Below are 26,497 nucleotides of genomic sequence, written 5' to 3' on the forward strand. Positions count from 1 at the left end.
AAAAAAGGAATGATGGAATGGTCTTTTCTGATTATGACTGCAAAATGAAGACTCACTTTTTATTGACTGCAAACCAGAAACAAGAAACTTCTTTGTTGTTGTTGTTAATGAATCACCTGCAGCATAACAGACCAAAAGGCAATGGTTCCATTAAACAATGAGGAAACAACCACTTCAGCATGAAACAATCCACCAACAACTTTTGTTTCTCAGTTTGTCAGTAAAGGTTATGAATGGTCTAATGATGCAAAATTAGCTGTTTGGATTTTAGGCAATTAAATTTCATTACTTTTGCTTTGTTACTTTTGCTGAAAAATGATTTGCAGCTTGATACAGTGCTGTGGTGTGAACTCTTACTGCTTACCAAAAAAAAAATGGACAGACTGGTAAAGACAGAAGGTACTCCAAGTGCTTACATGTAGGGAAGATGAAATCAAACCACTAAAGTTTTTCTTCAAAGCCAAAATATGAATATAAATATAGGCAGTACCCTCTCAGAGAAGGGGAAAAAAATGTTTTGGCTAACATTAGCAATTTGAAAGAGGGTATTAAATCCTTTTTTTTATTTTCCACAAGTCTCTGTGCTATTGAATTACAGTTCATAGAGATTGATTTAAAAGGTGCTGAGCAGTGTGATAGTACAAGATTTGGATTATTCTACAGATGGCTGGAGTACAATACTCAGGCTGGCTACAAAGGTTTCAGTGAATATAAAACCAGGATACTTTTCATGGTTTTCTCTCAAACCAAATCCATTTAACTCCCAATTAATTACATTTTTCTCTGTCAAGAAACATTGCGTAATGCCAAACTGAAATGGTAAGGCAAGAAATAAAAAGTGATATTATATGGTGTAATCTTTTCATAAACTTAGATTTCATAAACATATGAGATTAGTATTTAAACTATGCTTTTTAACACACAAGTTTTTCAAGGGGAAAAAATGGGGAAAAAAAGGTCACAAAGGTGTTACAAGTCAGTTTGCAAATGTTATTTTGTCTGTATGAAGGATTTCATAAATTGATGTTTAAACCTATGTTTAAGATACTACCTCGCAGTATTCAAAAACACTGAAAGCTTATGACTTGGTTAATATCTTGTGTACGCTGATTACAACACAGGTTAAAGTATAATATATGGGTTATTCATTAATATTTAATTTTGTAATCTAAGAACTTATGAAACTTTGAAAATAACCTAGCATGTTTCCATATGTTTTATACCTGTCCTTTTAGACATAGAAAGAATGCTAAGAATATATTTGCTGACTACCAAAGGTTTTAAATTTAGAAGAAAAATATAAAAGAAATGAAATGGTTTAAAATATGTTCTTGAAATAATATTTAAGTGCTATTATTGAAAGATAACTTTTCTCATCTTTTTAGTCATGAGAATGTTTTTAACATATACATGTCTTAACATCACAATTTTACAAAGAAAAATATATTACAATGCTTGTGCTACAATATTCTGACAGATTAAAATGACGCCAGTTAATACTGAAATAGATTGTTTTTAATACTGACTTTCAATATGTTCAAGTCTAAAACAGCCACATTTTTTCTTTTTAAGGCACATGTAAGGTGCCGGTAAAGGGAAAAAGGAACAAGAACTATATGCAGGTATGGTAGTTCAAAATAAAATTAACTTCTATCCTAAAATAATGACACATATGATCTTATACATGTAAGGACAGTTTTTACATACATTGGGGAGTTCAGCTGAAACAGAGGAAGAAGAGTATGATGGTAAAGACAGTACTACCAGGGAACAGATAACAGCTGCTTCTGCACTGGCTAAATGGCAACTCTTAAGGCTGGCTTCCTTTTACACAAGAGATTTTTTTTCCCATCAATGTCAGGGAAAACTTAGCTATCTTGACCCTGCTGTAAGTCCTCCCATATTCTGGATTGCTATACCTCTTCAGGGTATGCATTTCCGTGCCCAGTAAATTGTTTTGTCTTTAATCTTCATAATTCACTTTTTTTTTCTCTAAAGCAAGTTTCTATGTTTTTTGCACATTTTCCTAAGAAAAATGAGAAAGCAGGGGGGACTGAACTAGTTCAAGTTCACTTCAGGCATTCATCAGAGACAAAAAAGAGACTGAAAAGCTAAAATTCTTCCCCTTCACTTAGTACGATGCACTAAAAAGTCATTTTCAAGGTAAGTGATCCCTTTACTTTGTCAGTCAGGTATCATCAGCCTTCCATCTAAAAGCAACTATACCTTATCATACTGGTCACACAGAGCAAATTCAGACAAACTAGAGTACCGCAGTCAGAATTTTGATATAGTATATCTGCTGGGTGGTAGAGAAAGTAGGAGGAAGAGAGAGGGAGAATCCTTTTATAATTTATTAGATTTTTTGTACCCTCAAATACCTCAAAAAGGAGGTATTTCTCATACTGCAATTGCAACTCTTCCAGTTGTGTACCTACATATTCCTCTGCTAGTCTACAACATCACAGGTATGTTAAGATGGATTCTTTACAACTACAATGTCTTCTGGAGTCACAGTGTTGAGTTGAGACTGCAAAGTCATTCACAGCACCTCTCTTAGCTGCTCTGACAGTGAAGTTCCAGGTATCAGGACTTCACATAAACATTGGATGCTGCAGCTTGACCTCTGCCTATGTGCAAAGTACATCCTGAAAGTGAAAAACTTACTTTCTCCTTTGAGCAACTGTCTACAGAGATTACATTTCTGTGACAAACACTGCTAGCCTTGGAGGTAAGAAAGAAATTCTAGCTAACAAAAACTTGGTCTTTCAAAGGCCACAATCAAAATAAAAGAATGGGACAAGGCAAAGACTTGGAAAATACGACTGAAATCTTTGTTGCTAGCAACAAGCAGTGAATGTGTGCTGTTCAAAGAGGTAGCAATGGGAAATAAAGTTAGAATTCAATGAAACCTAGTGTGTCCAAGAAGATGTTTCCTTGCTAAAACATAGGCTTAATTAAGACTTTCTGCTTCCACAGATCACCTTCATAAGAACGTCAGTCCACCCCTCTGTTCTTCATAACAAGTCTTGTTTAGACTATAGTTGATTTCCTCCTGTTTTAGTACCAAGGCAATGCTCTAGTTGCATTCATTGTGTAAAACTGTACTGACTGGAAGGAAAATGAACCATGGAAACAAAAGTTTGACAGATAAACTGATGACCCAGACATATGCTGCTTAATCTTGTTGGGTACATTGGCTGAGACCTCAGGTGACAGCATTCTTATGAAAAAGCATATTAAGAGGAACTCCACTTTTCTACTAGTGAATAACAGAATTAACAGGTAAACATGTACTCAAAGGGTGATGCCACGAGATTCCAAGAATGAGAAAAGCTTTGTGACTGCTGAACACAGAATAATTCTGTAGCCCTATGCAGAGAAATGAATTACTGAAATTGCAAATCACTTGTTTTAATGAGATTATAAAGTCCAATATCCTTGGAATCATTATTTTTAAAGGATTAAAACATGTTTTCATTGGAAAATCTCTTCTCTTTGGATTGTTTTACCTTGCAAATAAACAGCTAAAGTAGTCAGAATTCTGGTGGTCAGGCAAACGCAGTGTGGGATCAGCAGACTCGACAGAGCTATGTTAATGGCTGGACTTGATGATCTTAGAGGTCTTTTCCAACCTAAATGATTCTGTGATCACTGGGTGTCTAAGGAATATCAGTTCCAACAGTTAAATTGAGAGCTGGTGATCCAGCTCTCAAGCTGATGAATGCAGTACTTATGTTTTGGTGGCACTGGTCTTGCTAAAGCTGAAGTATACAGAGATGTTAAAATCTAAAATGCTAGAACACAGCCTGATACTATGAGAGGTAAGAACAATGGAATAAATTACACATCCACATCACATAGAACTTTGGCAAAAATACAAAGTGATATTTTGCATTTGAACATAAATGTTTTTCCAGGAATTGTTCATATTTTCTTGAAAGTTTTCAATGTGAAGGTAAACATATTGGAGGTCAAGATCTGCAAACCATTCAACAATATCTATATTTGGTACAGCAATGAATGAAAGCTTTAGGATACTGAAGATCCAGAAAGAATTTTAATTCCTTTTTTCCTTTGGGAACTAAATTTTTTCCTTCTGCAATTCTGGTTCTACATGCAAGACAAGAGAATCTTTGTCTTAAAATGTCCCATCATACAAGCAAAGTAAAAGAACATTTAACCGCCCAGAGAGCTGCATTAGCAGTGGAAAGTGATCTTCCTCTGTTTGGCACTCATGAGGTTTCACCTGAGACACTGTACCAGGTTCCACACACCTAAAATGGATGTTAACAGACTGGGGGGGGTCTCCACATCACCTGGATGCTTAGAGGGCTGCAATGCACAACACAAGAAGAGACACTAGGAGAAGTTGGTTTATTTAGTTTGAAACAGAAGGCAATGGGTGAGGAATCTAATTGCAGTTCTGTTTGTGAAATTTGTAGCACTAAATTGTACCCCAACAACAGATGATTTTAGTTAACCTTGTTACAGGTTATGGACTGTATCTGTTTAGAGAGCCCACCTCAGAACGAAGAGTGGCACTTAGTAATAAATAGCCTCTATCCCCTAGCTGAAAACATCATGAGGAATAAAATTTTAATCCAACCATGAAGATCCAGTTTCTCCGGATATTTTTTGCAGGGACTAGACTCAAAGACCTAAAATCACTGGAAGATGGCAATCACATCTTTTAAATGGCCACTGTTCTTCACTCATAAAAGACATAGAATTGGATGCACAAGTAAGTTCATTAGATATTGGTTGACCAGTAGCAACATGAGCCAACAAGATGATTTATATGGCTTAGTAGTTGTGGTGGTTTTACTCAGGTGGGCAGCCGAGCTTCACCACAACCGTTCTCTCACTCCCCCTCCTGAAAGAGGAACGGGGAGAAAATACAATGAAAAGGGCTCAAGGGTTGAGATAAGGACGAGGAAATCACACAGTAATTATTGTGACGGGCAAAACAGACACAGCATAGGAAGATAGTAAGATTTATTGCCTATTACTAACAAGCTAGAGAAGCAAGAATCAAAGGAAAGAAACCAAAAGCACCTTCCCCTCCATCCACCCTCTTCCACCTCCTCCCCCCGAGCGGCGCAGGGGAACAGGAGAATGGGGGTTATGGTTAGTCTATAGCGCTTCTTCTCCGCCACTCCTTCTCGGTCACTCTCATCCCCTGTGCTGTGGGGTCCCTCCCACGGGATGCAGTCCTTGCTGAACTGATCTGGCGTGGGCTGCCCACAGGCAGCAGCTCTTCAAGAACTGCTCCAGATATGGGTCCATACCATGGGGTCCATCCCTCAGGAGCAAACTGCTCCAACCTGGTGGGCAGCAGCTCCTGCCAGGTCACCTGCTCCTGTGTGGTCTCCTCTCCACAGGCTACAGGTCCGGCCCGGAATCTGCTCCAGCAGGGGTCTTCCACAGGCCGCAGTCTCTGTCGGTGCAGGTCCACCTGCCACCGTGGGCTCCTCCACGGGCTGCAGCGTGGAACCCTGCTCCACCGTGGTACTCCATGGGCTGCATGGGGACTCACCATGGTCCTCACCACAGGCCGCAGGGGACTTCTGCTCCGGCGCCTGGAGCACCTCTCCCCCTCCTTCTTCACAGACCTTGGCGCCTGCAAGGCTGTTCCTCACTCCTCTCACTCTCACAGCTGCTGTGTGTGGTGCAGCGCTTTTTTTTTTTTTTTTTTTGTCTGAAATATGCTCTCACAGAGGCACAAGACAACATCACTTATTGGCTCAGCTCTGATCAGCAGTGGGGTCCTTACCAAGCATGGGGCAGCTTCTAGATCCTTCTCACAGAAGCCACCCCTATGGCCCCCTGCTACCAAAACCTTGCCATGTAAACCCACTACAGTAGTACGCCAGTAAAATTCAGAAGTGACAAGGTTGTTGAATTGCCAATCTGGGGATCCAAAGACTTTGCTGACCTCTTGCTTGCCTATCACTATCAGTTTAAAAGCGCTGCAACTGGAGTTCAATTACTAATTTTTAAACAATGGAAAAAGTAATCCAGCACAATAGACTTTATCAAGAGTACAGAACATCCATAAATGGCGAGACAGGGCTGAATACCCCAAATGCCAAGAGCTCTTGGACAAAAAAAAATGCTGTTATTAGTCAGTTATGACTCTAGACACCATTCAGAGCATCACCTATTCTCAGGACTCTTGGTGTAGGATCAAAATGCTGTAGTCATGTAACACAAGGTGCTAGATTCACTTCAACTGTTAAACTGTTTAAAAGAAAGTCAACAGGTTACTTTCGCACTAGTGGTTGCACAGTCTATTATTTCAGAATAAAGCCAGCATAAAAGCAAAAGGCTTGCATGAACTCTGTATTAGTTGTATATATCCTACATAACGTGACAGAACTGCAACCATATACCCCACGTCACAATTCTTCTGTGGGCAATCCAGTAGAGCAGAGATACAGTATTAATGACTGTGAAATGATGCCTAGACGCCATGGCATAAACTTAAAAGTGAAACCATGCCGTTCATTAGACTTAATTTCTTCTTCAGGTGCTGACTGACTATGAATTCTTTATATATGAACCGAAAACATTAATTGCAGGCCAGTATTTGGCAATATTTCCAAGCAAGCAAGAGAACGAAGACTGAAGATAAATATCAAAATGGATCTATAAATCACCTTGCTGAAAGCTCTTACCCAAATGTTCCCTGGAATATTTTACCACTATGAAGCTATACCAGAAGGAATCTGAGACCATTATTCTGATGGTAGTAATAAACTCTACTAGAAAATACTGCATTTTCCACAATTCTGTTCAATGGAACCTTAGCATCATCTCCTAAGCAGTTGCTTTTTCCCGTATAATTTTACTGCATTTTACTAATAATATGTTTTCAGAAAACATGACATGTTAAACACTGACAGAGGTGAATATTCAAAACTTACATAATTAAAATAAAATTCTGCAGATACTGCAGTTAGATTATGATATTTCATGCTACCTACATAAATTAATGAAACTTTAAGACAATTTACCTTCGTTGCTTCATAAAATCCCAGGTTCCCAAACTTCGAGTTCTTGGTTGCTGACTACAAGCAGCTCTTAAATTCTTTTTGGCTGAATGACTGCAGTTGACAATACAACATACTGCAATAATTTTAGAACAAAATATAACTTTGTCATAAACCCCCTCTTTTCTACCCTGAGCACTGTGGTTTAAACATGTCATGGTTTCATAGCCTATAAAAAGCAGGAGGATCAATTGTGACAGGATTACAAAGAAAATTTGTTCACACAAATCTATCCAGAAGTCAATGGATACCTTGGAAAAGAAAGACATCAGGATCAAGAGCCTGTAACAGCAGCTGCTGATCAGCCCTGCTGTCACTCTGTGATAGAGGAGATGAGAAGAAAAGACAGTCCTTCTTTCATAATCCCTGTAATTCTCAACTAGGTGGTACCTGGGCTTCAATGATTGTTTGTTCCTGTATTCCTAAAGTACTACACTAGCAGCTGCAGGGGTCTCAGTCAACCCACAGGATTCAGGGAAAAAAACAACTTAAGTTTGCATATTTTGTCAGCCTGAATATGTAATCTTTAAGAAATGAACTTTTCGCTTATCCAGATAGGTGGCCAAGAGAGTCTTAGTACTGTAAACAAACACTGTTTTTCCATATGCATATTTGAAGAGCAGGGCATGAAGAGAAGGGCACTGTTGTTATGTCTTAGGAACAGAACCGTAAAACAACAACGTATGGTACAGGAAGGCAGAACAGAGAACCTTCTTATAGCAAGGACAGTTTACTACTTTCATTATTACAAGAGACTGACAAAGACAGCAATTCTACTAGCAGACTTCTAATCTTCTAATGCTATCAAAAGGAATTTTGATGGAGTATGGTGAAAGACCAATGTAGAGTAGAGTTGGTACAGCAAAAAAAAAAAAAAAAATAGCACACCACAATCACTTTATTCCTACTGAACAAGGGTTTGACCAAAGTGGTTCATTTGTAATGCAGAGAAATGTAAAAAAAAATTAAAATTTTCAAAAAACTAAAATACATATGTTTTACAGTGATAAAAGCACTCCAATATTTTTTTAAACCTTCCACTAAATAAACAAATTGAAATAATTAGTGGATCTCTCATTCACTTGTTTTAAGTCTCAAACTGTGCCCAATATTCTCACCAGTATAGCTATTTACCATGAACATTTCTTGTTGCTTTATCAGGGAGGCTATTCATACAATTTCAGAAACACCCACTACCATCATGTGTTTAGAAAATCCATTATTAAAGGTAAAAACTGATCCTAAAACCTGTGGATAAATATTAGGTGCATACTTGCAGCATCTGTTCAAATTCTTGTATTGTGTCCTTTTAAACATTTTTGTCAATTCAAGCTGTTCTGAATGATCTTATGGGAGCAATCCAGTAATAAGTAACCTGTTTGTTAAGAGTTTTCTTTTTAATAAAAATGAAATATTCTTGTGGGCATACACACTTTATGTAAATGCTTAGCCCAAAGCAAATTTATTATGGTTAAGATATACTTTGGTGGATCGGAGGGGAAAGGGAGGAAAGTAGAGTTTTTAATGTACATGTTGAACGAATCCTACAGCACTGTAGATTAAAAGAGCTACAAGAGTAAATGAAAAAAACAGTCTCTCTCTCTCTCTCTCTCTCTCTCTGTATACATATATTCAAGCTTCCCAGAATGTCTAAGAATTTACCAAATATATACTAGTATTGTTTGTAGGTTTGTGCATCACCTACAGCATAGCATGAGGTTAAATTAGCTATACAGCCTAATATTTTCTTCATAACATTTACCTAACCACAGTTCCTATGTTTAGTTCTTCCTTTCCCTGAAAGATGAAATGGCTTGCAAACACTTTTGTTGACTGTTACCCCTTGATTCTCAATACTAAAGGCTGAAGTCTTAAAAGTGGCATTTTTGAAAAAGCTGAGGAGATTGTAAGAGTAGTAACTTACCTCACACATAATTTCATAACTGCAATTTATGTTTGTTTTTTTTGTTGTTGTTGTTGTTGTTTTAATTAGAATCTTAGAATGCTTTGGGTTGGATTGAAAGGGACCTTAAAGATCCTCCAGTTCCAACCCCCTGCCATGGACAGGGACACCTCCCACCAGACCAGGTTGCTCAAAGCCCCATCCAGCCTGGCCTTGAACCTCCAGGGATGGAGCAGCCACAGCTTCTCTGGGCAACCTGTTCCACCGCCTTGCCACCCTCAGAGTGAAGAATTTATTCCTTATACCTAATCTAAAACTACCCTCTTTTAGTTTAAAACTGTCACCCCTTGCCCTATCACTGTACTCCCTGACAAAGAGTCCCTCCTCAGCTTTCCTGTAGGCCCTCCTTAGGTACTGGAAGGCCGCGGTAAGGTCTCCCTGGAGCCTTCTCTTCTCCAGGCTGAACATCCCCAACTCTCTCAGCCTGTCTTCACAGGAGAGGTGCTCCAGTCCTTTGATCATCCTCATGGCCCTCCTCTGGACTCATTCTAACAGCTCCACATCCTTCCTGTGCTGGGGTCCCCAGAGCCGAATGCAGCACTCCAGGTGGGGTCTCACAAGAGCAGAGCAGAGGGGGACAATCACCTCCCTTGACCTGTTGGTCATGCTGCTTTGGATGCAGCCCAGGATATGATTGGTCTTCTGGGCACACTGCCAACTCATATTCAGTTTTTTGTCTACCAGTAAACCCAAGTTCTTCCCCACAGGGCTGCTCTCAATTAATTCATCCCCCAGGTTGTACAGATCTTCGTGACTGTCCTGACCCAGGTTCAGGACTTTGCACTTGGCCTGCTTGGTTCATGCACTTGACCTTGAAGTGCATGTGAGCCTGTCTCTCAGGCCTGTACAGATCCTCTGGATGGCATCCCTTCCTTCTATCATGTAAACTCCACCGTTCAGCTTGGTGTCATCTGCAAACTTGCTGAGGGTGCATTTGATCCCACCATGTATGTCATTTAAACAGTAATGGTCCTGATACGAGAGTATCAGCTTGACTCTCAGGATATTTTTATTTATTTTTAAGCCAAGGTCGGATGCTTTTTACTTGAGAGGTAATTTGACTTTCTACAGTACCCAGGTTCTACTTTCACACTCCAAAAGAAAATGTATAAATCACAAAGTAATGTTTTCTTCTGGCCCTCTATATACACTTCTGGAAAAAAAAAAAAAAAAAGACTCTTCTACAATATAAAGATGTTTCCATCAAAGAATTAAGTCTGAAATCTCATTTTAAAATATTATTCATTTTTTCAAAAAAATCCAATTAATTAACAAGTAGGTTTTAAGCAAATCCATCTGTCCGTTCCAAAAGACAATTAATATCTTTGCCCAGAATATTAAATCTTACATGGCCACAGAAGTACTGAAACTTAATTCAATGCTGTACCATCTTGCTAGAGGGAAAATATAGAGCAGCACTTTTGTAAACTCTATTAAAAACGCATGAGGTATTTTTTATTTTGGAAAATTTAATTTTTTAATCCATAACCCTTAGATGTCACACACATTAAAAACCAATGCGCATTCTAAACAAAACAGGTCAGAACCAGGCAGAATATATTAATAGCAATTAGGTTATTAGCATGGAATCAGAATGCTAGTCTTAACATGAGTAGGTCACATGTCTGTACAGCTAGTTGACTGACAATATGAATTTTCTCAATATGCAAACCTTTTGTCCCAAACTACATTCATGGCAACACTGATGCACATATTTTATGCAGACATAAGAATGCAAATAAGTGATATTATTTTAAAAAAACCACGTACCTGTTTTTACCCAAGAACAAGTGACAGATGCCAAAAAAATAAATTAAACGGGGAAAGGTGATGATTAAGGAAATTTGGGATACAAAATGCAATTTCCTGTGTTACAAACAACTTCACAAGACTTTAAGAGAATCGGAGCATCCCACAGGAATATCTGGTATTGCCATGTGACTCTGAGATGCAATCTTGGAGAAGGAAGCCATCTTCTGCTGCAATACCACAAATCAAAGGATCTGGAAAATGGAGGCAAATTTAATCCTATACTTCACTCCAAACCCAAGGAGGTCCCAAAGCCACAATCAAACTCCCCTTAAAAACTTACTTCTCGAACTTGAAAGCACCTAGACCCTCCAGAAAAAAAGCACCTGTTGTCACACTCTGCTACCCATAACTTTATATATATTCCATATATATTCCATCAATTTCAATTAGTAACCTTTCTTCAGACTTCCTCTTCTCTTTTTGTCTGTTTGCAGGCAAGTACTTTAAGCACTCTCTTTCAAATGATCTGGGAGTGTTGTCAATGATACCTGAAACCGCTTCTTGAAACAGGAGGTCTAGCTTTCAGAAATTATCATTTATTATTAATTTTTTAAAAGTGTAAATAGAGTACAGAAAGAATCCATACACATGTGCCTGTATTACTGAATGAATAAATAAATAAATAAATAAATAAATAATGGTGAAAATTTACACTTTGCCATTACATTTTTTGTTTAGAATTAAAGTAATAGCCTCAACTGGCTCTTCATTTTAACACAAAACCTGACGAATTCGAGAAAATCAGATAATGGATGAAACACAAGTAATTATGGAACAAAGATCTGGAACATGAAAGGTAGTAGAAATTAGTATATTTTACAGTTTCCTTTAAAATATAATTAGCTTTCCAGCCCCCAGTGTTCCAGTTCATATCCACATCAATTCAGATAAATGTTATGGGCTGCAGCAGCAGACTAAATCCTGTGTAGGTGCCATTCCTCTTACATGAATAGAAGAAAGAAGAGAAGCGAAATTAAGCAGATAATTATATATTGAAATCTGAACACTTAAAAAAAAAAAAAAAAAAACACTCTTTTTCAGATTTGTTCTGTACATTCATTCCCATCAAACACTCCCCCGGACTCCAACTGGGTATCTTGTGCCTCATTTGGATTTATCTATTTAATAACCTTCACTGGGCATCTTTGCACAAGTTTGTCCCATATTTCTTTATACTCACATAAAATTTTTGCACCCATATTTTTTGGCAAGGCTTTCCAGAGGACTATTACTTCTTATGTGAATATATCGACACTTCAGTTTTGATTAAAAATATGTATATCCTGACATATCAACCTCCTTTAAAAAGTTAGTATGAGTCAATGACAGTTGTATTCCTAATCTCAGTAAATGTCTTCCCTCCATCTGTTAATTGTCATGCTATTGTCAAATTGAGTGGAATACATTAATGCGCTATTTAAAGGTTATACTACATTTCATCCACTCCAATTAAAAAAATACGTATTTTATAATGCAGTAATAAGGGATTTTCTTTAACTACCAAGGCATCTTGTCCGTTAGTTCAGTTTTTCTCCATGTCTAGTCCAGCTTCTCTTTACTGAAAAAACAAGTTTTCTCTTTAAATGGAGACATCATCCTTTGGGAGTCTTTTACTTTCTTTCAGAAAGAAGAAGATACTGTAATCTGTTGGAGTTAAGCATGATATGAAATGGAAATGATCTTTAAAAAAGCACGATTTTCTGCCTTTTAGTTGTGATCAATATACAATTATTTAAAGTAAGAATCACATGTTGATTCTTCAAAAATAATAAATTTGTATTTGATTATTATGAAATTAACATTAGTAATGAAAAAGAATTCCTGCTTGCCATCAATCATCCTGCAAACATCCATATTTTTTTTTTTCTTTATCTTTCTTTTTTTCCAACACATGCATAATTATTTCAATTTTGCATTCTCATTCCCAAAGCTGAGAAACTCTTCTTTTGTAAAAAGGTGTTGTCCCTTTCATTTAGGGATCTCAGAACACTATCTGAATTGAATTACACATAATTACAAAATATAGTAATTGATTCAATTACAGTTTCTTCAGAGTATGTACTATTGCTCCACTTTGCAAATGTAAATAAGAACCCAGTAACTCCTTTTCTATTAATTAACTGTTAATAATTTATCAATTACTAACTTTTAATAGATGTGTAACATTCTCATTTATAGTAAAAATAAATTTAAGTAGCAGCAGGACTAACTACTGAACATCAGTCAGACTGCAAAAATGATGTAATTGATTTTTTTTCTTGCCCGCAAAGTGCCTTCTCCATTTCTAGACTGCAAAATATTCTTCCTTCCTTATGCAAAACCTTGTGCAAGGTTATCGCTTTAATGCATCTGCTCAGCCTCCTATTTAATAAAAATGTGGTTTGATGCTCTACTGTAGAAACCTCCCAGCAACCTGCTACAAAAAGATAGACTCTGCCTAAACATGTCTATATATACTTCAAAGGTCTGTATGTCTTCAGGTGGCAGCATACTATATTAAGGTAAAAGCAATTTCAATTCAGTCAAATCTCGTAATGACTTGCAATAGCTGCCAACTACTTAAGAGCTTATGTTAAACAAACAGCTGATTTCTTTGTATATGCTACAGGTTAGATCCGCACAACTGGAAGCAGTTCAGTTGACATATTAATTAATATTATTCATAAGAGTAAACTGGGTAATATAACTAAACTTCTCCAATGCATGAAGAATGCTGGCTCTTTGGTAGAATTTAGATGTTACGTTCTCACAATAGCTTAGTTCTACCTAATCAGTACAAAGTTGATCTAATACCATGCAGTAGAAAGTACGGTCACCTAGACATCCCTGAACTGAACGTACTATAAATTAGTTTTCTGTCCTCCACCAAAACTTTGGAGAATTTTTTTTCTATAACAAAGCAGTAACTTCTCCTCTGAATTTAGCAAGTAAATTCTTATTTATTGAAACCAAAAGTACTTAATCGGAAATAATGCTTATAGCACATAGAGCCTTAATATCCACCAAATTGCCTTACCTTCTTCAACGTGATCAAGGAAACTTTACTGCTGGCTTTTTTTTCCTATTTAAATAGGACCTGAGCACCTCAAATTTTATCTAAGCACAACTGAGTAGTGTACTTAAATTTCTTAATCTTATTTGGAGTTTATAGTAAGATAAGTAAGATAAAACAAGAGCAACATTTAATCATCAACATAAGTTAACTGTTTAAATCCAGATTTATTTACTTTCTACAGCTCTATCTTTTTTTCCCATCACCAGCAATATTATGTGCATCATTACAGTTATGTAAAAAATCTACTTATTTAAGAACAATGACATATTTTCATTGCCTTTAATAGAATTCTCCGATTTCAGTCTGCAATTTTACTACACTACAACTAACACCACTCCAACTAACAGCACACTATTTAGAAAATGTATATATTTGAATTATGTCTACTGATTTTTGATATTAATAAACAATAGGCAAGATCATAATTGTCCTATTATGGAAAAAAAAAAAAGATATGACAGGAACACTATAAAAACATAGTATGCTCTAATGAGTGCCTTCATGAATCTTGAGTCACAAAATAATATTCAATATTTAAGTTTGATGTTCTGCAGTAAAGCTGTGTGTGGCAGGAGAGAAAAGAGACATAGAGGAATAAAGTCTACAAGAGACATATACTACATATAGGGAAACACTTGAACACGATGAAAATTATTTTTTCTCCCTGAGTATGTTACAGCATTTTCAGAAACAGTATCTATACTTATTCATTTGTTTATGTTAGCAGTAACAGTTCCCTAAATTTATCCTGGCTCATGCCTCCTATGCTTATAAAATTCAACACAGTTGAATTTAGCACAGTTCTAGTCAAAGACTTTGCCACATCTCTTCAGCTGCCTATGTAACAGTCCTAAACACAGATTGCTGAGACTATCTTCACTCTTCTCTTAAACTTTTCTTCACTGACAGCTTTGGGTGGTTGTTTTTTTGTTTTTGTTTTTGTTTTTTCATCCTTTCTTTGCAGCAATGAAGAAAACAAAGAACTTGCTGACTGCACATATTGCCTTAGTTCTTGTCTTCAAAAGCAGTTGAGTAGTTGGTAACTCCACAAATTTATTGGTTTTTGTGTTATAAAGAACAGCTCAACATTTGGATGGCTTACGATTTCATAGCGTGTCTGAAGAGTTCATGCATAATACATTTTTTCTGAGATTCATCCAAATAAAAGAAATTGAACTAACACCAATCTGTGATGATGACATGGACATCATCTTAGCTGGAGAATTTAGTATCACCTCAAAAGTAAAGTAATTTTACCACTGCTCCAAGTATCGCTTAGAATTCTACTGCAATAACTGCTTTGAATGTTTAGAAAGTCCAGTGCTCATAGATAGTCTTTGCAAATCTTGTGCCCATATACGCTGAGAAATACTATATTTAGACTTCCATATACTCAAGAATAAAGCTGTGCAGTGTGTCTAGAAAAAAGAAATAGAATACAGATTCTAAGGAGCACTAAGCACTCTGTGTTTAACACCACATCTCTGCGGTAATCCCACTAAAGGTTGCATTCTTTGTACACCAAGTATACAGATCAGTAGTGGGTATAAAAACAGGGAGAAATCAAAAGCAATTAATGATTTGGGTGCTTGAAGATGGTTTATATCTGACCTATGTATTCTTTTACACTTCAGGATTCTTGAAGTTTCTTACAGAGCAGAAATACAGGAGCATTTTAAACATCAATGAGACAGAAAGCTGTTAGGTTAAAAGAACATTTGAACTAAAACAAATAAGATATGAATAAGCCAAATATTCAACTCAGACTCAAAGGAAGGTTCCTGAACACTATGACACTGAAGCCTGGAATAGTCTTCTCATCAAAGTAATGGAGCCAAAACTCGTAACTAATTTTATAATGAAGATCACAGAATTTATGAAGGAGCTGTGTGACGTAACAATGTAATGGAAACGAGGAAATAATCAATAGCCCAAGGTATCACTTAGTTCCAGATTCTTAACTGTGATCTGAAGAGCGATGCACCCAAAACCAGAATTCACTTCTGAGCACGTTATCAATGGATATATTACAACAAAGCAATCTTCAGAAGTATTAGAGACTACTAGTTTCTCAAAGCATGCTAAACATTAACATAAAAAAATAAGCCAAAAGTCCATTGGCAGTGAAGGCTAGCTAGTACCAAAAATCTCCCATGTATCTTGAAATCATGCAGCTCAAGACTTAACAAGCAAATGTCTCCCATGTGTCTTGCTCCCTGCCTATTGTTTGCAGCATTGTTGATAATACGCCCAAAACTCCATACAGCTTTCAGCTCTACTTCCAGTACAGCATTAACAGCAACACGCTCCTTAACTTCATCAAACCTACAAAATCTTAGAAGCAGCTTTGTACTGTTGCGGATCAACACTATAGTGTATCAGATGGTCACACCATCCATTTGTTAATTTTGCTTTACTATTTTTGACAGCAGGTAAGCTAAAAATTTACTCTGTCCAGAATCAGTTTAGTGTACCCTAGATTTGAGATTTTAGTGCACCCTCTGGTGTACCCTAGATTACTGGGTACTCTAGCCAGCATCTCTCCTACACCTTATTTTCCACCAAACATCCTAAACCATGTTAGATACAATGATGTCAGAAATAGCTTCAGAGAATATTGTATATTGTCACTGTGAAACAGGCACAGCAGGTTACTTCACTGAATAATCTCTTTCATTAAATTTTTAAGAAGTGAAATATCATGAGATGATTCATTCCTTACAATTTGTATTGTTTTGTAAAATAATTGAAAAAAATGAGTTCACTGATCCATGTTTTACTTTTTCTTTTAATTCTTTTGGGTACAAAGGGAAAAAAGTCTTAAAACCTCTGAGAAGCAGTTTTGTTCTTATTTCTGCATTGTCCCAAAAGGACCAATCTGCAGCTAAATGAACACAGGCAGAATATTTAATTTTGGTACCACCACAGGACTGATTTCCATACAATAGAAAAATATGCACTGTCAGATCTTGTCCTAATGCAAAATCTGCAGGCCTCATATCTGTTTCCATAATCTCATCTCTTACCTCCTACTGCCTGCATATCAAAACCCCCTGAAGCTTACTTTATTCAAATTTTTCTTTAAATGAAGTCTTCTGATGCTTCTTTCAGATACACACCAGAAACTAATTTTAGTTTACTTCTTGTGCCTTCACTCTGCAAACGGATATTTGAAGAACACTTAAACTGTATTGCCTAATTTAGGAGATTTTGCAGGAGAAGGATCCTTTCACACTTCAGTAATTGCATATAACTAAACAATCTGCACTTGATTGAAAACAAGTTTCATTGTTTTTAATGAAAGTTTGCTTTCATAAGTAAGTAAGCAAGTTTTCATAACTAAGTAAGAAAACTCTGCCATTCCTCAGAAATCACAAACTGAGGACTTGACTGGGGCACGTTATGATTTCTAACAAGCAAACTTCAAAAAGAAAAAAAAAGGTGTACAAATCTGTAACTTTTTTTTTTTTTTTTTAAGAAAGAAGAGCTATATGCCAAACAGTAACAAAGCTTGCTTCAGATTTCTTGTAGAGTGTATGTTTGTATGAAAAACCATGCAGTAAGTAGTAAATTCACATATTAATGAGGAGAAGCACTAAGAAAAATGAGATAAAAGGCACGATGCAAATTCAAGTGAAGCAGTTTATGGAAGTGACAGCTTAGGATCAAGCTTGAATAAATTATATTTAAAGATGAAAAATAACAGGGAGACTGTGCTTTCAGAAATATTTGGAAAGAAACAGTGCTCCCTAGCCCAAAATGAGTTAACACTACATAGAACCATTAAAAGTAACTTTGCAGACAACTTATATTGAGAAAAAGAGAAGAAAAAGAAGCAGCACGTGTAAAATATAGATTTAATACAAAAGATGAGAACTGTAGCAGCACGTGACAGCAATCTAAAGTTTCAAACATCTCAACACATCTTGAAATGGTAAGGATATTTTACTCTGTACTGTATACTACTTGCAGTTGTTGGTGAAAGATTTACAAGATAATTTCTAACTTTTTTTTTTTTACTCTTATCTAGTTGACTTTTCAATATTGTCATCCATTCTAAATCCACATTTACTATATCATAGATTGCTTGATGTGGATGTTTATACTCTCACCTCAACTTCAACTCACAGGACAATGAACTATAACAGCACTAGACCCCAGCATGTTCTTAGAAGTAAAAGTTAAGGGACTTGCATAGAGATGTTCAAATAGAAAGAAGCAGCACGGGAAGCAGGCCTCTGCCCTCTGGCTTCCTGCCACTTGTGCCTCCTATCATGCCACCTTTCCTTCTTTCGAGTTAAATCTGCCTTCCCACATTACAGCATTCGCTTTTCAAAACATCCACTTTGGGATCTGGCATTTCCAAATAAAATATCAATCCTAGGTAGACATGAGGAGAAAGAGAGGGAGATAATTTAATAAGGGTAGCAATCTGCTTGTTTTTATTTGTTCACTGTTGATGCACTTTGGGATATATTATTTAATTGATATTACACAAAGATAACAGTTGTGCTCAAGGTAACCTTTGTGAAAAATCAGTCAAGAATATGCATAGGGATCTTGTTTAGATTGCAAAGAGGTCTCATCAGCCATATCTTTACAACATACATGGACCCAGCACAAACCATTCTGCCTTTCTCTGGTATGCTGGTAATTAAAAAACAAATAATTAATTGAAATTAAGTTATTATTATTAAACTGTAATTGAAAACAAAAACAACCTTGAACCAAGGGCTTAGAAGTGGAAGAAATATTCAGAACAGTAGTGTAAGCATGAGAAATGCTTCAGATTTCAGCTGCTGTATATGAGCATAACAACTTGGGTGACACAAGACCTTGCAAAACCATTGCTGTCACCTGCAACAGGATAAATTAGGATTAAACTACGAGGAGGCTAAGAATTATGTATATTCTCCTTCCTTGTCCTTCACATTTTCAAAAAAATCCAAAATGAACTGCAAAACTTTTTATGCAGTTTCAAGTTCCTTCTAAGGAACCAAACACCCAAGCCCTGAGTTTCTTGTGAATGTTTTGGTTTCCAGACCTACCCTAGACTTCACCAGAACAGTATTGTAACCACGCAGATGAAAAGGGGGTATCATCGACTTCTACCTGCCTCAATTCTCTTTTCTTCTCCAGGCTGAAAGGCTGTAAACTTTTAATAAGGCTGGCTAAGATTGTTTCAGTACAGCAACCTTCTGCTAAAAAGTGCTGATTTGACATTTCCTGCTGAAAATTTTGATTCTGAAAAAAGCTTAGCTAAAAACCTTTCTGCTTTTCTGGCAGCTCTTCTGCCACCTCTCTGGGCATGAACACCATCAGAGAAACAAGGCTACTGGGGTTTCCCAGCCCAGATTTTCCACCAATCTGTCCAGAAGGCTGCTGCAGAGCCCAAGTACCAGGACACCCACATTTTGGGACTTCCCAACCAATGATATCCCTGGCTGGTGAACTCTGAAGACATTGGGGTTTCTGAACTCCAGGTATATCACAGCACTATCAGGGGCTGCGGGGAGCTTTGGCTTCCCAGATGCTGCCAACAGGCTGCCTGATGGCTAGCCAACGCCTCCAGACTACCAGCACTTCTGGGTGGCAGCTGGCCAAACATTTGCTGCTTTGTTATACAGGGCAAGGTACAAAGTGCAGGTTATCTCGGAGTTTGACATGTTCCTGGGCAAGAAACCAAGATCCCTATCTGCATGCTATTTTCCCATACCTTGTATTAGACAAGAACAAGGCTTTGTAGTTGTTACAGTCCTCAGCCTTCTTGATAAAGACAAAGGGGAAGATAAAGACAACTGCCTTTTGTTGCAAAGGACAAAGCACAGTAAAGCAGCTGTTATTTCTCACTGTTGGTGGGTTTTGTAAGCGTATAAAATTAATATGAAAGAAGACGTAATAAAGTTGTCTTTTTTTTTTTTCCTATTGGAAATTGATTTCCTACTCTCCAAAGTGGAGGGTTGGACCACAACTGTGGCATTCCCAACATGCCAATTAAAACTGGGTTGTGAACACAAAATCCAAGCTATTTTTACTTACACTGCAGTTAAAACACTTAAGCACGAAAAGACATTACACATACTATATGTTGTATCCAGAAATCCTTAGCCATTCTGCCTGAAATACCCAAGTAACCAAATGTTTAAGGTAAAATCTAAGAATCAATGAATAAACAACCCTTTGTAAAACAATAGACTACTTTAGGCATTATCATATAAAGAGGCCTAGGTAAGTAGGAAAAAAGTCTCATAAACAACTTATCTGTTGCAATGTGAACAACACATAAATGGCTTTAAAAGAGTAGTAAAGTCATTTTCTGAGCACAGCCAGTAAACCAAGAAAAATAAAGTGGTTTTCTTAAGTAAGCCTTGAAATGAAGTAGAAGTAAACTGTGCTGAAATGGATGAGAAGCTGGTGAGGTGTCCAGTAATGATGCATTTAAATAAGCAATTTGGCTAGAATTTGCAGTCATCTGTGAATAATTTATCAAATAGAGTAAAGCATCTCAAAAGCCCACACTGGCTATAAACTGCTGAATATTTTTGCTGTGTTAAAGCTCAGTCTCCCTCACTTTCCATTCCTTTTCTTCTAAATCCATAAAATGAATAAGAACATTCCTTTATGCTGCCTAGATGACAGCTGATTGTAGGGTATCTGTTTTATTAAAAATATTCCTGAATAAAGACCATAAAAATGGACAAAGATTGTCTAATTTCTCTAAGGTAAAAAAAAAAAAAAATAGGAAAAATGCAAGTAGTAAAGTATCACGCGCAGTAACACTGACACAGCATACTCTGAACTGCCGGATTTCTATACGCTTTATGCAGCATGCTCAATGCCTGAGACTCGAGTACACTTCTTTATCTCATAAGCCATATAGCCTCCTGCTCCCAATCCAGCAGCCTAGGCAGAACCTGTATCATAACACAATATTCACACGCTAACCACCCATAATTTAAAAATAAAAAAAAATAAATAAATGAAAATGAAACAAATAAACAACGAAAACACCAGCAGCAGTAGTCTCTTCACCACATGTTCCACCTTTCCATACTCTTTAGAAACTGAAAAGGAATCTTTGGGCTCCTTTTAGAAGAAATTCAGATACTGAATTCCGACTCATTTCTTTTGGTTTGACATTTGAAGGTCCTAGCCTCATTGGAGAGAAGAACTGTGGCAGAAGAATAAATAAATAAATTCCTACTAATTCCAAAAGAACTCACTCTGTAAGAGAGGTCTGAAAAACTTTTATATCGTATCTCTATCTTATGATTAGGAGCAGTGTATTTATTACTACGAACTGTCCACGGCCATCACAAAGAACCTTCTGCCTCTCAATTACAAGGCACTTTTACGTTCATACCATATGGATTTTTGTCCTTAGCAAGCATAGTTACCTCGAATGCAGTGATAAAGAACAACTTATCTCAAACCTTGAAATATGAGGTCCCTTCTTTTCTATTTCTTCTTGATGAAGTCTAGCCTTCACCAATATGCCTTTGGCCATTTACATAAAAGTCCATATGCTGGCTCCCTGTCTATAATATGCTGCAGCTCTTTGCTGTCTGTCAGCAATGCTGCTCATCAGAAAAATCTTATTTCCCAAGTTCCAGCAAAAGCTGACACGGCTCCAACTTACCAAGTTCCCACCATCCCCATAATTTTCTGTTATACAGACTCCACAAAATGAATCCCTTCACCGTTTTTATTGTTTAGCCAGTTTCCAGTAGGAACTCATCGAAAAAATAAATAAATAAATAAAATGAAATAAAATGAAATAAAATAAAATAAAATAAAATAAAATAAAATAAAATAAAATAAAATAAAATAAAATAAAATAAAATTCACCCCTCAAAATTCAGGCATTCCATTTGCTATCCATTTCTTCCTGTTATTACCCCAAAACCTTGATGCCCTTCCTGAAATGGAAAATCCCTAGAAAAATATGTCTCTGATTGGTGAAGCTCACTATGACCTTAGTTGCCATGACTCTCCTCAAACACTGAATGCCAAAGACGAGGAAGAGCACACCAACATGTTCAAAGCTTGACAAAACTAGTAACTCTAACTAACAAATATCCAGAATACTTCATTTGTCAACAAAACAAAACAGCATAGCACAGCATCTCACAAGAGAAATGTGCTCTAAGATTAAGAAGAAATTATTTTTCCTAATTAAAAATAAAATAGCAAAATCCTTTTACTTTACAACTTTGAGGACAGAATACGGAAGAAGACCTAAAGGCCCTTAATTAAAATGCTGTGGTTTGTTTTCTTGAACAAAGCCTTCAGAGTAGTGAATCCATGTAGAACAGACCATTGTAATATTGCAGTTAGCAAGACAGTAGAACTCATGTTTGCATAGGAAAAACAGCGTTTCCTACATATTTTATTTTTTTTTTATAATAAAGACACAAAAATATCTGTCTGCTCGAGAAGGAAATATGGCATGTTTTTCTTTGGGGATCCCTGAATAAGTTTGACACAATTTCTGCTGACTTAACCTGGCTTGACAGTATAGATCATTACAATGATTTAAAAGAATGTTTAAATTTTAAGTTCTGTAACATATATCTAGTACTAAAAATAATCTATTCAGACAGTATTTCAACTGGAATGTGTTCTATTAATGCAATCTATATGCCAGCATTCGGGGGATAACAGAATAGGAGAATGATGTACAACCCCTCAACAGCTGCTCTTAAAATGTTGTATTTGAAACGCATCGAATGGAATAAAGAAATGGAAATTAATACAATCCTAACTCATGGATACATAGATCATGAGTTAATTCAATTAAAATGTGAATAGAATTGTGTCAAAATGAAGTATAATGCTGAACAAACTTCCTTCGTCATTCTGGTTAAGTGAATTAAACTTTTCTTGATGTGTTCTCACTTGAGGCTCATGAATCTATTACAAATGTCTAAACCAAGACTGGATAACATATTTCTTGTGGCTTTTCCATATTATCATTTTAATTTTCAAAATATCTCAAGAAGTGAAAAAAAGCTGAAGATGAAAATACTTCTATAAAATTAAAAAAAAAAGAAAAAAAACACACAATTTAATTAGCTGAGAAACCAGAGCTTTGTTAAAAGTAGTAAATATAATAAAGAAGATTATCACTCAGCCACAGAAGAAAAAAATCTCTCAGTGTGCCTTTGAAGAAAGGATATTTAAATTCACCAAAAGATCAATTACCGTTTGTGAGGATAACTATGAAAGTTAACAGCAAGCATTGGCAAGCATTGTACTCATAATAAGCCAGCAAAATACCATGGATAACGTAACTCAAAATATTAAGTCTTCAGAGACTCTGGCTCACCAAAACACAACTCAATCACATACAGAAAACAAACAGAGGAAGGGCATATATAACACTCTGGGAAAACGCAGTACAGGAGTTAATATTCAAACCCTTGTTATGGTTTGGCATTAACTGAGTAATGAAAACTCAAGTTCAACGAAAGCATTCTTCCTGAATTGGCCGCCCTTAAGATTTCCCCTTACGGCACCTCATGTGCTAACTCCTTCTTCCTAGACTCTCCTCCATCTGAATTACAGCCTGTAAAGACTTGCTGAGCCATGCACACACAAATGAAACACGAGAACTTCAGCAGTTTTACACTTGAAACTAAAAGCTTTATTCAGAGATTCCTAGTGCTTTCTTTCAGGTTTTCCTATGAGAAGTGAAGAGAGAAAAAAAAGTAAAAAAATACACTTTTAAGTCTGATACTTTTTGAATGTCCCAAAGCTTAGTTAATGGAGTTCAAGCGTGTCAGTAGTGTCTCGGATGTTTTCAGATCGTGCCTCCGACAGTCAGGTGATGAAAAATAATGTACTTGTCACCCCTGTAATGTGGCCTCGGTTATGAAGTCAGGGATCTGCCAACAGTCCCTGGGAGTGGGTCAGCAACAAGGGTTCACAGATAGGAAAACCTCTGCAATTAGCAGAGGTTGTCTATCTTTTGATTTCTTTGGAGCTTGGAGATGAACTCCTGAAGAAAGCCACAGCCTGACAAAACCATACGGGAGTGATAGCCAGGAGGCTGGACTAGAAGATGGTTCTCAGGGGCCTGAAAATTGCTACAAGATATATGAATAGAGATGTGAATGAACTAGAACAATGCGTTATTGTCTATGCTGCATTCACACATTTACATTCCAGCACATATTTGCAAACACCCCAGCTGCATTCACTCCGTTAACTTTCAGTGTGGTAACTAGTGGAGTTATTAGTGAGAGGAGTCTGGAAGAGCTGCATCTTGTGATTTGAAAAGAGTATATATTTATCCCAAGGAATCAAGAATGCCTCCTTTCAGGGCTCAACTGAATTGATTGTGTGGGAATGATTCAGCTACAAAGGTTCCCTAGAGATGAACAAAAATGCCTTCGTGTCATGGAATTACTAATAGCCTACTGGCATATATGACAATGAATTCAGAAAGTATAGCAAGGGGTAAGTGAAAGGAGCATCTCAGAATGAAACCCCAGGCAAGTCTGGTGTAATTCGTAAAGAGTAAGCCCAGTGCTGGGAAAAGCCCCAACTTGTCATACCTACTTAAAATCCATACTTTGCCAGGGAGGGGAGGATGTGTCACCACTTTGCCCCACGGAGCCTAGGTGTTCTGTGCCCAGAGCTGGCAGGGCATCTGCAGAGGCAGTGAAGATGCAGCGAAGCATCACTGCAGAAAAGCAGAATGAAAATCCTTCAGTGGAAACTGAGCACATTAAATCATGCACTTTCTGGTTTCTAGAGCCTTTTTGTATTAGCTACTCTATACATCTTCAAAAGGTACACCAGGTATTCACCAGTGAATAATTTTAACCCCAAGTTAGCGTAGCTTTTATTCATTTATATCCTTGGTCTTCAACACAACAAATTTCCTGGTAGGCCCTTAATTCACAGGCCTAATCCTTCTATCCCCGTACTTGGATTCTTTGAGGAAAGGCTTCTGAATACAGAATGCACTAATTACTTGTTGCCCTTACATCATTCTCCCATTTTTTTTGTTCAGCACAGCGCAGTCCACACTCCTGACGTATCCTCCCAGAGGCAGACCTTAGCATCAACTACACCAAACTGCAGAGCAGAGGATGCAAGAACAGTGAAGGACCGATTTGGAACAAGACTGTATTTTAAAGATTATTAAAGAGCAGGAACCAGCTGTATGAGATGAAGACAGATAGTGGTAGGACATGTGCCTAGGCAAATTCTGATTTAACATTCTGTTGTTACAAGTTTATTATGCATCTTCGGACTTAACACTGACCTGTGTTTGAATTTATACTGAGATTTGCCTGTACATAAGCAACTACTACAGTTAAAGTTCATTAGGAACTACAGAAATAGCCCAGTTAGCTTTTCACAGCTTGGACAAGGTCCAAACCATCCGGCACCACCCTGATTAATAAACCCTTTATATTAATAAGTATAACCTGCTGATTTCTTCCTTCTTTAAACTAAAAGAATTCCATTAACTAATAGTAAAGGATAAGCCTGTGGGATATAAACAGCTGTCAGCCAATGCCTTCAGGTGCACCTCTTTGTGTCCCAAAGGAGTACCCAATCCCATGCGATCCAGTACACGTACGAATACTAGAGGCCAGGTGGACATTTGCAAAATGCTGTTAGCCAAAACACAGAGCACTGAGTCTGCACTCATTTCTCTCTCCCAGGGTGGGAATCTCTCAGTCGGCAGGAGGAGAGCCATCCCTGCCTTACAGGAGCACGGTGCACAGGGATGGTGCTGGCTCCAGCCTCCTGCGGCACAGCAGTGCTGACATTTGTTGCTGTCCTTCGTGTAACGGCACAGACATGCTTGAGGAGAAGTGAATAAAATCTCGTAACAGCACAAAAATAAACCCTATTGGACCATTTCCACCAGAATAGTTAATGTCTGAGCAGGAAATCTGGCAGACTGTTGATCACTCGTAGGAAATGAACAGCTACTTGGAACCATCAAGTCTCAGAACTTAAAACCTCCAGAGGGGAACAAAGCAGGTACCGCTGGGTTTCTGCCTAAGAAAAAGGGAAGTACTGTAGTATCCATGCATATCATAAGAAAACACTGTTGCTTCATTTCTTAATTTACTCTGTAAGTCAAAATATTGCAGGCATCCTTGCTCACACAACACGTAAGTATGAACTGCCAGCAGTATTTCACAACCACAAGTTTATCAAAGTCCTGTATTTAAGAACATGTGGGCAGCCAAAACAAAAAGCAGCTTAATTATAGCAAGTTGGTGTCCCAGAATATCGGTTATTGTAATGAAATACAGATAACTAGATCACACAGATAACACAGACACAAGGACAATTCCTTATTCAACTATTTGCTGTTGTTAAGATTTATTCTCTTCTGCCCTACTCATATTGTATGTTCCCAGCTTTTGAGGGGACATTAAAAGAAAGTTTCTCCATTACTTTGCTTTCACAGTAGATAAAGCTTACAATTTAACAATGACAAGAAACAACTGGAATCAGTTCAAACAGTAGCTTGGGTTGAAAACAGAGAAAATGCGTCTTCTTATTATATTATGCTATTCTTGTTCAATTTTAATAAATACTCTAATTAGAAAAAGAAACAGCTCAGCTACTGTATAAGGC

General features: G+C 37.1%; 1 protein-coding gene across 3 annotated transcripts in view; it reads right to left on the reverse strand.

The window, feature by feature from the left end:
- COMMD10 (COMM domain containing 10) overlaps positions 1-26,497 on the reverse strand; it is a 105,614-nt gene that overhangs the window by 11,768 nt on the left and 67,349 nt on the right. The window contains exon 6 of one of the 3 annotated variants that reach the window (XM_040540916.1): positions 10,477-11,021. The exons of 1 other annotated variant lie outside the window; for it this stretch is intronic. In XM_040540916.1, coding sequence (XP_040396850.1) covers positions 11,013-11,021 — 9 coding nt within the window. In that variant the 3' untranslated portion in view covers positions 10,477-11,012. Of the gene's footprint in view, positions 1-10,476; positions 11,022-24,553; positions 24,573-26,497 lie in introns of those variants that run through there. One more of the 3 variants, XM_040540917.1, reaches the window with a different exon arrangement.

Source organism: Cygnus olor, chromosome Z (assembly GCF_009769625.2).
Source record: "Cygnus olor isolate bCygOlo1 chromosome Z, bCygOlo1.pri.v2, whole genome shotgun sequence".
In the NCBI taxonomy this organism is placed as follows: Eukaryota; Metazoa; Chordata; class Aves; order Anseriformes; family Anatidae; genus Cygnus; species Cygnus olor.